The 15,911-nt window shown below is 45.3% G+C and overlaps 1 protein-coding gene across 1 annotated transcript; it reads left to right on the top strand.

Annotated features, from left to right (window-relative positions):
• Positions 1 to 6,324: 6,324 nt before the first annotated feature.
• On the top strand, positions 6,325 to 12,150 carry TTPAL (alpha tocopherol transfer protein like). The gene is made up of 5 exons (XM_064673659.1): positions 6,325 to 6,449; positions 7,532 to 7,984; positions 8,725 to 8,918; positions 10,782 to 10,892; positions 11,608 to 12,150. The coding sequence occupies exons 2-5, from the start codon at positions 7,546 to 7,548 to the stop codon at positions 11,881 to 11,883; spliced, it is 1,020 nt and encodes a 339-aa protein (XP_064529729.1). The 5' UTR covers positions 6,325 to 6,449; positions 7,532 to 7,545; the 3' UTR covers positions 11,884 to 12,150.
• The last annotated feature ends 3,761 nt before the right edge of the window (positions 12,151 to 15,911 follow it).

The raw sequence follows: 15,911 nt of genomic DNA, 5'->3' as shown, positions 1-15,911 counted from the left end.
TATTTGCTTTCATGATTCCAGGGAGCTTAAAGACTTGAAGTAACCACATTCTGAAAGCCAAGAAAAGGGAGCTAAAATATGGTATTCACACTTCAAACGTGTTCATTTTTATGCCTTTCTTGTATTTCAAAGGTAATTTCTGAGCACTTTGGGGTGGTGATTGTGCTTTGGTTCCCACACAGCCACCCTGCTGCTGGCAGCAGGTGAGAGCCTGATTGAGCCTACAGGTCACAATAAGATGATCAAGTGAAAGTCAATTTGTCACTGGTTGTAAAGGTGAAGAAATACACCACAATTAGAGAAGGCTCGTAATGACCTGCTCTTCTGATCACAGGGAGCCTGTGCTCAGCTGTAGCATGCCCAGGAAGATAATAGGGAGATAGGAGAGAAGTCTAGATGGCTGTAAAGATTAGGGCTCTGGGAGGAACAACATCCAGCATCTCCTGAAGCTCAGGTCTGCAGGAGATGGCCCTCGTGTTCCTCCATCTCCTGCCCCTGATGTGAAATGAGGTGGGCAGTCTCATCCCAGAGACAAGGGATGAGAAGCAGCCTGATTTTCCACCCCATTTGCACAAATCCAGTGGCTTCCCAGTGATAGTCATACTGGTGAAAAATGTCAGCAGGGATGAGATGCAGGGATGAGATCCAGACTATGTTTGAGGACCATGTGGAGACAGCACCTAGAGCCTGTCTCTAGTCTGGAGCCAAGGGAGAATAGGACAGACCTCAAATCACATGCCCTCACTATCTGTGCACCTGTGATGATCCAGAGCCCCAACACCTTTGCTGAATGCCTGAACAAGGGCAGCAAAGGCAGTCACAGGACATGTGTTAACCCAGAACACACAGGACTGGTTAGTCCAGTCAAGACAAAGAAAAGGAGATGGTTCATTCTCTTTAATGTGGAACAAAAAACCCCAGGACTCCTCTGCTGTGACCCATGGTTGGTTTTACCTGCCCTAAAACTCCACATATGTAATATCAAATCTTTAAAGCAATAAATTCTCCTGGATTCCTTCCCATGAACTACACTATCAAGGTTGCACTTTACCTGGTTAATCTTAAATCAGTGCAGTTCCTACAGGAGATTTCTTATTGCTGGGTTCAGCTCACTTGGGAAAAAACCCCATGAACTGTCCCAGAGACAACCTTGTCCTTAAGTGGTGTCCTTGATCCCAACCCTCACCTCTTTTATCACTCCAGCCTGGAATCATCCTGAGACACTGCTCTTGTCACTCGTGGGCTGTGTTTTACCCTACTGGGTTCCCTGGAACCCACAGGCAATGTCCCATGTCACAGGAGATGGCTGTTGTAAGTATTGGCCTTTGAGACACAACTTCCTTACATTGTTTTTGAACACAAGAGCTTTCTGTGCTTCCAGCCTAGCCTAAGGATGATTTCCTGGAGAGCACCATCTCCAGCTGCGGAATCTTTTCATGATGTCCAAGCAAAGATCTGTGAAAGTGGTATTTTTAGGTCCTCTGGCCACTATGAAATACATTCTTTTCATATTCCTTATATAACCTCCATCTGAAAGAGCCAGCAGGCTTTGGAGCCTTTCCCACTGCTTTCATATCTCAGTGGGAGCGGAAAAAAAAAAATGGCAAACTAGTTTTATGGCCTGCATATCATCTCTGACAAAAGCAACTATTGCTGCTATTAAACTTGCAAGTGCACACACAGGCACAGATAATCATGAACACCAAGAGGCAGCAGGGACGGCTCAGCAACGTGGCACTGCTGAGCCAGGCAGTTCTGTGTGCCAGGCTGGCCAGTTCCCTCCAGGCTGGAGGCAAATATCACCAACCAGTTGGGGAACTGAGGCCACACACTGCACAGCCCCCTTCCACACAGAGAGGCTGGAGGAGGCATGGTAAGGTATGTTTAAAATCCTTCTCCCCATTCCTAATGGAGGTGTGACCCTGCCGATCATAAACACACCCAGCACCAGGCCAATAAACTGGCAATATACTGCCAGCTTCGTTAGGTGGGAGCAAGCAGGACAGCTTGGCACAAACAAGGCTGCAGTCATGACCTGCAGTTCAGTGTCCTGTGTGTGAGAGAAGAGGCTGCTGGGGTCAACAGAGTGCTCCCAGCTCAAGTCCAGGGGGAGAAGAGCTCTGAGTCTAAACCGGGTCTGGGAAAGAAAGTAGTTTGGGAACTGTATTTCCAAGGTTTACTCTGGCTTTGGACCTGGAGGGATGCCAGGCTTGCCTGATCATGACTGCCTTACCAGCTTTCAGAGGTCTGAGGCCACCCCTACCTTGGGAGACCAGTTGTGGATGGAGACATGGTTTCACAAACCCCCAGGCTCTGCAAGCCATGCTCCACTCCAGTGTCCTGTCTGTCAGGAAGGACATGGAGGTGCTGGAGCAGGTCCAGAGAAGAGCAACAAGGCTGGGGAAGGGACTGGAGCACAAGTCCCGTGAGGAGAGGCTGAGGGAGCTGGGGCTGTTCAGCCTGGAGAAGAGGAGGCTCAGGGGAGACCTCATCACTCTCTACAACTCCCTGACAGGAGGGGGAAGCCAGGTGGGGGTCGGGCTCTTCTTCCAAGCAACGATTAGTAGGACAAGAGGGCATGGTCTTAAGCTCTGCCAGGGAAGATTTAGGTTGGATATTAGGAAGAAAATCTTTACAGAGAGGGTAATCAGGCATTGGAATGGGATGCCCAGGGAAGTGGTGGATTCTCTGCCCCTGGAGGTGTTTAAGATGAGACTGGATGTGGCATCAGTGCCATGGGCTGGGAACCACAGTGGTAGTGGATCAAGGGTTAGACTTGACCATCTCGGAGGTCCCTTCCAACCCAGCTGATTCTATGATTCTATGATTCTATGATTCTATGACTAGTGGCTCTCTGCTGATGCTGAGCTGCCCAAAAGGTTCCTTTAATTTGTGGTGTCCAGAGATTCCACCTGCACCCCAAGGACCAGAGCCCCTCCTGGCCTGAACTGCACATAGATTATCTTTATTACAGGACTGTTATGTTTGCACAGTTTAGTGATTTAATATCAGTTTAAAGCCTTCTCTGTGAGCAATGCTGTTTGAAGTCATGCTCTCTCTTTTCAGCTCAGCTTGCCAAGACTGTAAAACCTTTATTGCTAATGGTGGAAAAGCTTAAAGAAGCCAAGATAACTTTCCCAGGCTGGGTATTAAGACTGGGTTCAGATGAGTAAATAAGTGAAGAGTATTACATGGACTTCATTAAATATCAACCAACACCAACAGCCACTCATTTATAACACAACGGCAGGGCGAGGGAGCACCCAGGAGAGAGCTGGGAAAGGTATGAATCACATGGGATAGGAGAGATGAACATGAGAAAGGCTGGAATTGCCGTGGAGCTCCAGGTGTGGCTCCCAAGGTCACAACACAACTCCTGACTGAAGCTCCTGCAAAGACTATAGATTTGGAGCTGATGAAGTGGCAGAGTTGGTGTGGTTCATCTCCTCTCAGCTGGGGAGGGCTCTGGGCATGTGGTGTGCATGTCCTTCTCCCTTCTGCCACAGCGGGTAAGGACAAAATTCTCCCTCCTAGGAGGGAGAATTTAAATTCAAGCTGCAGCCAGCACATCTCCCGGGACTGTCAGTTCTTGGATGTTTGTTTTTTAGCTTTTACTTCCTTATAGACAGCTCCTGCCTTTACTGGTTTCTAGTCCCAGGGTGCCAACACCAGGAAGAGTAAATTACAGAAAGTCTTGCTACAGTTCCTGTGATTTCCTGTGCCAGTACTTTAAAACTCCCCCTACAACTTGGCTTGGTGTTTGAAACCCCTCTCTTCCATTCACCATCCACTGCTCTTCATGAGTTCAACACTCCCCACATAAGAAAAACTGAGGTAAGGACCATCCCCAAATTATATTTCACTTCCAGCCCTTCCTCATTATGAAGTACTCTAACTTCTACTTTCCTTTCTCATTTTCTCTCACCTGCCTAAGGCTCTTGCTCTCATTTTAATATCCTTTTTCATATCTCTCAGTGTGATTGCTACTGATTCTCCCTGGTTTCCTGCCCTTCTTGTTCCCCAAAGCAGAGCTTCCTTCACACGTCACTCCTTTCAAACATCCCTGCTTACTCCTAACACCCTGTTGCAGCAGCCATTAACCAGTCAGGACTGGAACTGTCACCTCCCTGCTAAATTTTCCTCCCTTGTTTGAGAGGTGCAAATTCCAAGCTGATTTTGCAACCTCTAGCATAAATTCCCATTTGCAGCTCTAGTATCTCCCAGCTGTTTGGTGTTTTGAAGCCTTTTCTCAAACCAGCAATGAGCCAGATCAGGTGATCCAGGAAACTCTGTCATGTTTTCAGCTGTGAGGCCACAGATTCATCTCCCCAACACACATCTTCTTCCTCTCTCCAGACTGTTTGTAGCTGCCAGTTTCAGGCTCTTATCTCTCCCCTGGGACTCCAGGGGCTGCTTCTGTCACACTTGTGCTGCAGGAGCTGTTTGAATGGAAATGGGATCAATGCAAGTTCTCTTGAGGTCCCTTCCAACCTCATTTTTTCCCACAATCTGCTGGGGAGGGCATGGAGCAACATCACAAACAGGTCTAATTCACACAGATCCAAACTGGTCCCAGCTTCAAGCACCATCTTGCCAAGTTGCACCCAGGTCTGGGCTGGACTATCACCACAGGGTGGAATCAATGCACTCCTCTTCTCTGGAACGTCTCTGTGACACACTCAGGTGGTTTCCATGCTGGCATATCTCTTGCCAGGTGCAGTGCCACTGGAACATTTTCCACTTTGGAAGGGTGAGTTCTTGGGAGAGAAATAAATCAGAGCTGAACCTCTGATGCTACAGAAGGGCCTTGATTCCTGCTGCGGGTTCCTGGGATTCCCGCTCTTTGTCCAACTATCTTTGGCTCCCTCTCCTGGCTGAAAACACGGGTTACAGCCAAGAGAAAAGAGCAGAAACCACCACGCTCCGGGGACCCTCCAGCCTGCGGACAGTCCTGATGCTGACTAGAGGATGCTGAAGCGTTTGCAATCTAACTTTGCATCCCTTGATCAGTGGGGTTAGACATGTTATTTCCCCTTCCCCAGCACTCCCTGTTGAACCCTTTTTAATGCAGCAAGCCTGGGAGTGACCATCTGTTTTATTTTTATTGCAAATTCCACGCAGGGATGTCAGGCATCACCACCTGAGCTCCTATGGGATACGGCTCTCTGCCCTCTAAGAAGGAAAACCAAAGCCAAACACCCCCAAAAATCTCCCTTTATTAACATTTAGTCCCTCTGTTGGCGTTTAAATTCAGAATACATCCAGCACATCTCTTGGGCCCCGCTTCCATCCAGCTGTGCTTGCCTGGCCCCTGCTTTGAGGCTGCCCTAACCCCAGCCAGGTAATTCCACGGTTGCTCTGGCTGACAGGGAGCAGCTCCAGGGCCCGCAGATGGTGCTGTGACCTTATTCCCGGCTGCCTTTCTCCTCTGCTCCCGGTCTGGGAGGTCGCTGCTGTCTCACAGACACCGACTGAGTCACAGATGGGGACAGTGGGCTGGGAGAGACCCTGGGGACATGTCAGGTCATCACCTGAGTGCTCCTGCTCTCGAGGGTCAGCTCTGGGGCGTCCTTTTATATACATACATACATACATATATATACACACACACATACATACACACACACATATATATATGTGTATGTATGTATACATATATGTGTAATGTATATAGTATTTATTTATAATACATAATAACATAGCATTACATATAATAAATTGTATATACTGTATGTATATATATTAAATATAAATAGCACATACTATATGTATGGTATGTTATACAATATTATATTAAATATATTATATATATTATTATATAATATATAATATATATAAATATATATATTACATATAACATATAAAAATATATTTATATATAATGTATGAATATATATTATACATTATGTATATATAATATATAAATATTATATATTATGTATATACACGTGTATGTTATGTATATACACGTAATATGCACATATGTACACATATGTACAGATACATGTATATAATGCACGCATCATATTAAAATACATTATTTTATATTTTTACACATTATTATATTTATTACACACACAACTGTGCCTTCGCGGCTCGCGGCCGCAGGCGCTGACAGGCCGTTCTGCCAGAGGATAAGGTGGGAGTAAAGGGCAGAGTGGCCGCGGGGTTCCCTCACGCTGCGACGGGCAGATGCCAGCGATGGAGGAAAAGGCGCATTTTCGGTCCAAGGCCGAACACGCGAGGATCCGGCGGGAGCTGCTGCTCCCTGAGGGAACCGGGACCAGGACCGGGACCGGGACGAGGACCAAGAGCAGGACCGGACCAGCACCGGAAGCGGCCCCGCCCCGGGCCCATCGCGCAGGCGCGGCCGTGTCGTCACTTCCGGCGGCCGGAGCCGTTCCGGGGCGGCGGGGCCGGGACACGGCGCTGCTGCTGCGGGAGCTCCGGTACGGGGGGACGGGGGAGCCGGGGCCGTGTGTGGGTAATGCTGGGCAATCCTCGCTCCGCCCGCCGGGACAGGCACCGAGGGGGTGCGTCCTGCCCGTCCCGGGCTGTAACGGGGTGAGACGCTTCCCTGGGAGCGGTCCCGGTGCGCCGGGACCTCCCCGAGGAGCCCGGGGAAGGCGAGGCGGGAGTGTGTCGCCGCAGGAGGAAGGCGGTGGTGTGGGACAGGGGTTCCCGTGTGACAGCCAGGAGCGCTGTCATGTGCTGTGAGGGGCTGAATGCGAATAGCTCAGCAAAGTAAAGGCATACTTTGTCCCTTTCCAGCCCCAGGTCTAGCTACAGGAATCATGCCAGGCTTGCAACAGTCTAATTTTACATTGTTCTCTGTCCACCTGTGACTGGATTTGGAAATGCAACCCCCAGTTCAGAAACGCTGGCATGCTGCTGAAAACTAGATTAAGCCAACCTTAGTACCCATGCAGTGCTGGCATAAAAGTCTGCAGTTTTCTTAACCCGCTCATCCAGTCTGTGCAGTGCAGCCATTTCTTACGTTCCTGAATGCAGCTGCTCCTGAATTGCTCAAAACGTTCACGTGGGCAGAGATGCTGATCAGTGCCTGTGTTTGCCAGAGGCTCAGGACTGTTTGGGCTGAGCTGGGAGAGCTGCTCAGAAGAGGGTGTAATTTGACCAGATGTGAGAATCCTGCCTAACTCTGATGTGTTTGATTTGCTTTAGTTTCCAATTGAACACAGGAAATAAACATTAAGGTGAATTAAATTCTGTATTTCTGCAATGAAGCTGTGTAATTTTGTATTTTAAGTTCTGGTTGATTGGTTAGGTTTCATCTGAGGTAGTTTTCTACCGGCTAGGCAGGATAAAGAGATTAGAGAAACCTGCACTTTCTAATCCTGGTAAGATAATTAAAATGTCTGGACTGTGCATCTGGTTGTAGCACTGGTTCTTTGAAAGGCAGCATCCTTAGCAGGGAAACAGAGGGATACAGAGCATAATAAACATGTAAATCACCAATGTGGTTGTTGGTCCGTGGGATTGTTTGTCATGCGCAGCACTTGGTTTTTGACAGATTCCTGCTGCATTATGTCAGGAGACAGCGACTGCACCAGGACAAGTCCATCAGCAGGGTCTCCATCAGACAACGAGCTCTTGCCGGATCGGCCAAAGTATGTTTGTTCACTGTCTCCTGATCTCGTTACCAAAGCCCGGGAAGAGCTCCAAGAGAAACCCGAGTGGAGGCTCCGTGACGTGCAGGCGCTCCGGGATATGGTGTGCAAGGACTACCCCTCCCTGGGGACGTGCCTGGACGATGCTTTTCTGCTGAGATTCCTCAGAGCCAGGAAGTTCGATTACGATCGAGCGCTTCAGCTCCTGGTGAACTACCACACCTGCAGGAGGACCTGGCCCGAGGTGTTCAGTAACCTGAAGCCATCTGCAATAAAGCCTGTCCTGGAGTCAGGCTTTGTCACTGTGCTGCCTCATCGGGACCCGGAGGGACGTCACGTCGTCTGCATCCGCCCAGGTACTGAGTCAATGCCTGAATGTCTTTGTTCTCCGGCCTCGAGGTGTGTCTGGGCCAAATACTTGTTCCCTGCTGCCCTGAACAGTGGAGGCTTGTACAGAGTATGTGGGTTCTCTCTGAAATTTGAAAAGCTGGCTTGTGAAGGGACACGCTGGTCGTTAGCCAGCATTATTCCAGTTCCTTTTCCTGTGTCAGCAGTAACTGCAGTCATGTCAAAATGAAAATGCAGTGAGGTGGGTCGATGAAATATCAGACAATTCAAGGAAAACTAATGTGTAGTAACTCAAATTGAAGCAGGGCTGTTGGCCTACACTTAGAAGCTTATGATTTGCTTTGACAGTAAGCAGAGAGAGGAGCCTATGGCTCTGGCTCCCATGTAAATAATCAGCCTTCCATGTGCTTTTGGTGCTACCAGGCTTGCTGTAAATTTGTCTTCATTCATTCTCCTCTTTTCCATTTACCTGCTTTCTTTCTGAGCTGAAACTGCTAATGAGCTGTGCTGTGTGGAGAACGGGGTTCTGAAAACCATTGCCTTTGCTCCCTGAAGTAAACATGAGTTGCCATTTCCCTCTTGCTTAAGAAAGGTATATTTCCTAATATACAGTTCTGCTCTGGACTAGAACTGTGGCTATTAGAGACTAGCTTTTAAGAGTCCAGGAGAACAGAAATTCAGTTTTTGGAATGTGTTTTGTTAGCTTATATTTACTCTCCGACTTACCATCCATGTCTTGTAACCTCAGACAGATGGACACCCAGTAATTATCCGATTACTGAGAACATTCGTGCCATATACTTAACCTTAGAAAAACTCATTCAGTCCGAAGAGACCCAGGTGAATGGAATTGTAATCCTGGCAGACTACAAAGGAGTCAGCTTATCTAAGGCGTCTCATTTTGGTCCTTTTGTAGCCAAAAAAGTGATTGGAATTCTTCAGGTAAGACCTGAACTGGTGGGAAAATAAGCTTGTGCATTGTAAATGACTGCTTCTGTGTCTTAGCGTTCTTGACTGTGTCACCACAAACTTCATCATCTTGGCTTTTGCCAGCAGAGTTAAACATGTCTCAGCCCAACCAGTTTCTCACACCCTTACTGCCGATTTACCTCACTTGCCCTTTTTTTTCTTTTTTGATTTTTGCATCCCTAAAACTAAATTTGCATTAGAAATGCAAACTTCTGAGCTGGAACAGCAAAAAGCAGTTCTGCTAGGTGGTGGTAAGGAAGAGAGAGAGCAGAGAATAACAGTTAGAGAGGAGACAGTGAGGAAATGGCTCGTTGTTTAAAGGGTTGCTGTTGGCAGAGATGGAGCCAACCCCTGGGCAAGTGAAGGTTCCAGTTCAAGTGCTGCTCAAAAAAATTTGGCAGAGAGGACTTTTGTATAGGTGTCATTTGAGGAGGATTTCTATCCATGCCCTGAAGGCAGAGAGACTTCTCAGCATAGAGATGGCAAAAGAGACAGTAATAAAAAGCATCTCCTCCTTGATGTCTGGCAGGAAAGTGGTGGAGAGCAAGTGTAAACACAGTGGAGTTGGACAAAACAAGGTGAAAGGAGTGAGGGGTAACCTGGCCAAAGTGGCAGGAAGGTCTCATGATTTCCCTTGATGTTGATACAATCTGGGGGGGTGAGATGAGAAAACTTCTCTTGAAGGGGTTCATGCCCTCATTACTTTTGTTCTGGCCTGACTGGTTATGTTCTTTGTTGTATCCATGGGGGGGATAAGGAAGGATAGAGTGAATCAGGGGAGTTTGCAGAGATGAGACCAGTGAGTTTAGGAATGCCTTTATAAGAACTCACTCCTTTAAAGTATGATCTAAATGTGTCATTTAACTGTGAGCCCATATTTAATTTGTACAAATAAAATGATGGATGTTACTAGTGGAAGCTGCTCTTAGAACAACAGCTGAACTTGGGGAAGGACATAAAGGTATGGGTGGTATTTAAATCTGTTGCACCAGCCTTGCTGAGCTGCAGCTCTTGTAAAGAGGAGCTAATTCACTGACCTTCCCAGGGAGAAAAATCCTCCAGCAATGCATGTTATGTGCTTTTCACTCCAAGCATTGACTGCTTGCTTTTTATAGGTAGAACTGGTTATAAGGGAAAGGAGCTTCACTGTGGCACCTGAGACCTGAATTGCTGATCATGAGCTTTTCCCTTTGAAAAATATTTCTGCAAATAAATTTCTCCAGCAGAAATCCCATGATTAACTGTTGTTTTAAACTGTCTTGTATAGGAGATCCTGTGTGTGTCCTGCTGGCAGCAGAACCTGTTTGTCTTTCCCAGGTAGTGTGATAGAATAGCTGGAATGGCAGGAAGATTGCAATATTAGATTCCTTCTTTACATAAAAACACATTTAGGGTGTCTTGGGCACCAGATCTTGTAGCTGGACACAGTGTTGGAAGCAGCTGCTCTGGTGCTGAGTGTGGTGCACTCCTCAGGAGCTGGAGACCACTTTGTCAGGGCTGGGAATACCCAAAGGACAGGGATTTTCTAAGTGTTTTTGTCAAGGGAGATGGAGATCAACATAAGAAATGAAGATTTACTGACAACAATGTGTTTATTGATGGAGGATTTTCTTGCCTCTTGACTTTGTTTTTATGCTCATAGATCTCATCCTAAGACTGTTCCCTGTAACAAGTTGCATTTCTGTTGCTGTATTGGTTTATGTTGGTACCTCAGATTAAAGTTTGGGAGCCAAACTTTAATGGGATGTGCTGGCAGTCAATCTCAGGAGATTTAGAAAAGAGGAAGGTGGCAAATGTTTTTTAAACTGCATTACAAAAATCTTCTTTACCCTTCAGGATGGATTCCCCATTCGAATAAAGGCTGTTAACATAATAAATGAGCCTCGTATATTCAAAGGCATTTTTGCAATCATCAAGCCTTTTCTGAAGGAAAAGATAGCAAACCGGGTAAGGATTTGTGTGTGATTTTAATGTTAATATTAATGTTTGTAAGTTCCTTGCTTGGCCATTCTAAAAAAAAAAAAAAAGTTGTAAAACTTGACAGCTGGAAAAACATTGGTGCCATTTTACTTGATCTAACAGGTGCTTTCTGCTTTAATTTTTAAAAATATGCTGTTGGGAAAATTCTCTGTGAGAGAGAAACTTTGAGGAACTTAACATGGGCATAATATTAATATGGAACTTTAGTACATATGCTCTGTATTCAGGACATAAATTCAATCCCTGCAGTTGGATTATTTGGGCCAGTAGCACTTCAGTTATGAGGTGGTGTCACAGGAAACCTGTGTTGCACCTTCCTCGCCCTTTTCCCTTATGCAAGTGTCCTGTATGGCACAAGTACCCTCTCCACAGGGCTGGGTGTGGTTGCCAATGATTAAGGGTTTTTTTCCATAAGGATAGGTACTTTCAATCCCATGAACAAACTTGGTGATGAGTTGAATTTGGAACCTCAGCACAGACAAATGTCAGGTCTCTGTTGCTGGGAGTTGATCTGCACTAGATGTGAGTTGCCTCAAGGAATAAGGACTGTTGTGTGCCCATAAGGACATCACCCCTAAAATTTGCTCTTTAACTGGGAATAAGCTGGTTAGCTGACTGCTTCAGCAATTTGCTGCAGAGTGTTCGGTGTGCACTTTTAAAGCTCTTTTGCTTTCTTCTTCAGTTTTTCCTTCATGGCTGCGACCTGAATTCCCTTCATCAAAACATTCCCCCGGTGATCCTTCCCGAAGAGTACGGTGGCACCGCGGGCAAGCTGGACATCTCTGCGTGGAACGAGCTGCTGCTGGCCTCTGAAGAGGACTTCCTGCACGACTTCTCCCAGCTGGTGGTGCCCTGTGACAGCTCCCCCCACGACATGCTCGTGAGTGGGGATGCCGATGAAAAGCAGTGTGATGATTCTCTGCGGGGCATGAAACCTCAGCTCTATTACTGCTACTGAGAAACCAGGGCAGGGGGGTTTGCCAGCAGTTCAGGTCTGCTCTCATAGGTGATGTTGTGAACTCTGCCTTACTCCTAAACCTGCAGTTTAGGGACAGACTGCTGAGGCACTTTACACTGTAGAACCAAAGGAAGCTGGAGAGGGCACAATGGGGGCAGGGCAGAGTTCGGGGAGAATAAAAGCAAAGAGCACAAGTTATGTAGAAGACTTGAGGCTCATCAACCTCCAGGTGAATGATGCAAATGGCCTGTTCTTTCTAATGATAAAGGGAAAAAAATATTGCAGGATCATAAGCTTGATATTTTCTTATCCCCTCCCCACAGAGGTGAAAAGTGACAACGATGATTTACTAACTTTGTGATCATCTGTTCCCTTCCCCTACACCAGTAACCCAAGAAAAGAAAATGGCTTGTGAACCCTGCAAAATACAGTTCTGTAGTGAAAATTGCATAAACCCATAAAAGTCTTAACTTGGCCTGTCCTCTGTCACATGGTTCAGATTGTGAGTTGGCATTTCTGAAATATCTCAGTAAATATTTGGCTTAAATTAATACAGAACAAAACTTATTCACGAATACCTGTATGGAGAACATCTCCAAAACTTCCTCACTGTAGGAGGAACTGTGACTGATGGATTAACTACTACAACATCTATACCATGTTTGCACAACAGGTGCAATCCTCACTTTCAGAAAGCAGGAAGTTTTTCAGATAAGTCCTTTTAACTAGACAACAGCTTCAAATAATGAGGTTCAGGACCAAATAAAAAAAAGCTGTGTCAGGCACCTTCCCACATTGTCAATTCTTTTCTGGTTGTGATGAGGAATTGGGTAATTACCTCTTCATACCCAGAATTCATGAGGAGGCTTTGTAGCAGTTGGCATGTGATGTATAGAAGGCAATACTTCATTGTAAGACAGCAAGGTGCTGCTTTAGCTTGTTACTTTGGGCTGAATTTGAGTTTAAGTCTGTGAAACCAAATGCAGACAGGCTTTTTAAAAGCACATTCCTAAATTTCCTGATATTGTAGCATTTTGTTCACTGTGCTTGTTGGCTCTTTTGTGAAATGTTACAAGTTTGTTTTTTTTAAACTGTGTTAACCTCTTTTGTCTTTGGTTGTCATGTTCCTGTATGAAGTTAGACTTGAGTCATCTCTGTGATATTTACTCATTGCTTGTATGCCTGTGCTTCTAGGTCTTTGTCTAGAGACAGAACTAAGACTCCAGTGTCAAGCCAGGGTAAGATACTGATGTCTAAATAAGCTGTTCCCACTCCCCAAGCTCTTTTTGTTTAATGGTCTTGACTTAGAACTTAACTCTCAGCACACTCTTTGCACACGTTTTTCTGCACTATAATGGTGTGGAGATGGGAACCTCACTAGGACCAGGAAAGTACACCCTGTCACTTCAAGGTGAGATATTTCACTATTTGGTGGAAAAGAATATCCCTTCTAATTGGGGACTTACTTCTAGAGCACTTTCTCTGGATGAAATCTTGATTTAGTGCCAAATGGGATTATAGGCACCAGTTATGTTTCTGTAAATATAAACCTAAAGCATCTTGAGGATCTCAGACATACATTTTTCAAAGTGCCAAACTCTGTTTTGGATGTCTTTCTTCCTCTCAGTCCCCTTACAGCATAACTGCATTGCCAAAAAGAGCCAACTCTACCCCTGTAATGACTTCCTGACCTGGCAGCAGATCTCATCCTGGAACGAGGGGGTAGCAAATGCCATTCCTGTCATCCAGGCTTTATAAAAAGAGACTGGGTCTTGCAAAAGGGGTAAAACCATGAAGCTTTTTTTTCCTGGGTGGCAGTTCAGAATTTGTGGAAGCAGAGGACTCATCACATGAACAGAAAGGTGGGAAGAAATTAATTTTCCTTGGTGAAATTAATTCCTTGATTTTTCTTACCTTTGTAGGTCAATTGAAACTCCTCTTTGATAGCTATTACATTTAGTGTGGAGATAAAAAACCAAAATACCATTTTCATCTACTTGAACTAAGGTGAGAGTACTGCTAGCCACCTCCTCCTTTGTGACCACAATGCTCTGTGTGTTTTGCAGAGATTAAATCAGATTTTTGCCTCACAGCAAGGCAGTAACACACAGGACTTAGGGCAGGTCAGTGGCTGCCCACGCTGCTGAACTGCCAGAACAGAGAGGATGGTGTTTTTTTGTTGTTCTGCTGCCTCTTAATTCCAGTCACAATGTACAACTAAAAAAAAAATAAATAGGATGGACCATTTTTCCTGGAGATGAAGGCCTGACTGACAGTGGTGCTGAGGGGTTGGAAGTGGTGGTATTTCAGCAGTTAACTGTAGGAACAGCTGCTTTGATCCCCTTATGGAACTACTAGAGAGGGAGTTGGAATACTCAAAATTCAGTGTCCTTCAGAAAGAAAGGAATCTAGTGGTGTTCAGCAGAAGGCTGAGGAACCTCTACAAAACCCACCCCCTTTTCCAGGCTTTTGTACTCTCCTGCATGCCTTAAATAGCAGGCAGCCTAGATCCACCTCACCCTCTTCTTTCCTCTGCTCACAGAGAAACTCAGAATAAATAACATGATTTAAAGGTAATAGATAAGGCCAGGTGGTTGTGCTGGCTTTGGGTGGGGTAGAGTTATTTTCTTCACAGGGCCAGTCTGGTGCTGTGAGAGCCAGCAGCCCTGTGGTCCTTGGTTGCTGGCTGGAGTTAAACCCCCACAATTATCAATGCTGAAAACTGCCAGTCTTGTGCCTCCAGAAATTATTTCTCTTAAAGCTGCCTGCTGGGCAGTTATGTCAGGATGCTTGAGCTAAGCCAGGCTTACCTTTAGCAAGCATCTGTTATTTCTAATTTGCTCTTTCTTGGCTTTAGAACTTGGACAAAAGTTGCAGCTTCACTGAGCTGTGTTTCTCACCCTGAACTGTCTCGAAAACCAGGCTTACAGAAAGCACAGCTCTGTGTTCTGTGCACCTGGCTACAGAGCTGAGAATGTTCTTTGAGCTTTAGCACTTGCTAGTAAAGAAATCAGTTTGTTCCCAGAATTTCTCGTGTCAACATTTGGAAAAATAAACACTTGTGTTTTAAATATAAACACAACTCTCCTTATATTTAAGAGAACAGCTAGGAAAAGCTTACAGGCTGGGGGTGTTTTTTGCTTGGGGTGTGTTGTTTGTTTTTTTTTTCTTACAGCACTACAACCAATCATTTTTCCCCACTTGAAATAACTTTGTTTCCAGAGGTTATATGCCTTGCCCAGTACATAAGCCATCCCTGACAAATCCAAGACATAATAAGGGAATATACTTGAACTTCATTGGCATGAGGTGGGACAAAAGGTAGCTGCAAACTGTACATTAAAGTACTTGAATTTATACTCTTGCAAACGGGTGTTAAGAGCCCTGAGGTATTTTCAGGAACTGGCTTAAGTATTGTTTTTGTTAAATCTCATTTTGGCATGAGTTAAATCGTAGTGTTACTCAAGCTAGTAATTTTGCCTTCTGTTGTACGTGGGCCTAGAGGTGTTGGGTGGTTAAGTGTACATCTTATTTTGACAAAATTTATTTTTATATTGCATTTTATAAAATGAAGTCGTCAAAAATGTGTAATTTTATGATGCATGACTGGGTAATTAAACACATTGTAACAGCTGCTAATTTGATATTTTCAATATGTTTGCCTCGTGTCATGTTGGGATATTTTCCTGTAAAAAGTCAACAGCAACACACAAGTTTCACACTAAACACACAGTTGCACCTGAGTATAATCACCACAGCACTGAGTTAGCAAAAGGTGTTGCTTTCTACTGCAGAACTGAAGTTTACTTGAACAACTGTACCTGAGCCATTTAAGGGATGGATTTGACATTCAGAGAATCACATGGAAGGTGCTGTTTGTTCCAAAAGAAATATTTTATGACTTACTTATTTGCTGCACGGAGAAAACACCCAGTCCCATCCCACTGGACACTGCAGCAGCTGATCACTGTGGGTGGTATTTTCCACTGGAGAATTAACTGCTGCTCAACAATTAACAACTGGGCCAC

The sequence above is a fragment of the Pseudopipra pipra genome, chromosome 17 (genome assembly GCF_036250125.1).
Source record: "Pseudopipra pipra isolate bDixPip1 chromosome 17, bDixPip1.hap1, whole genome shotgun sequence".
Classification (NCBI taxonomy): domain Eukaryota; kingdom Metazoa; phylum Chordata; class Aves; order Passeriformes; family Pipridae; genus Pseudopipra; species Pseudopipra pipra.
Note: the sequence above shows the minus strand (reverse complement) of the source record. Positions and strands in the feature narration are given on the sequence as shown.

What these genes read in the sequence shown, in the direction of transcription:
- TTPAL (XM_064673659.1), top strand. Translation starts at nt 7,546, where the DNA reads ATGTCAGGAGACAGCGACTGCACCAGGACAAGTCCATCAGCAGGGTCT. An exon ending in AAGTGATTGGAATTCTTCAG is followed by an intron (nt 8,919 to 10,781) that starts GTAAGACCTGAA and finishes TTTACCCTTCAG; the next exon opens with GATGGATTCCCCATTCGAAT. An exon ending in AGGAAAAGATAGCAAACCGG is followed by an intron (nt 10,893 to 11,607) that starts GTAAGGATTTGT and finishes TTTCTTCTTCAG; the next exon opens with TTTTTCCTTCATGGCTGCGA.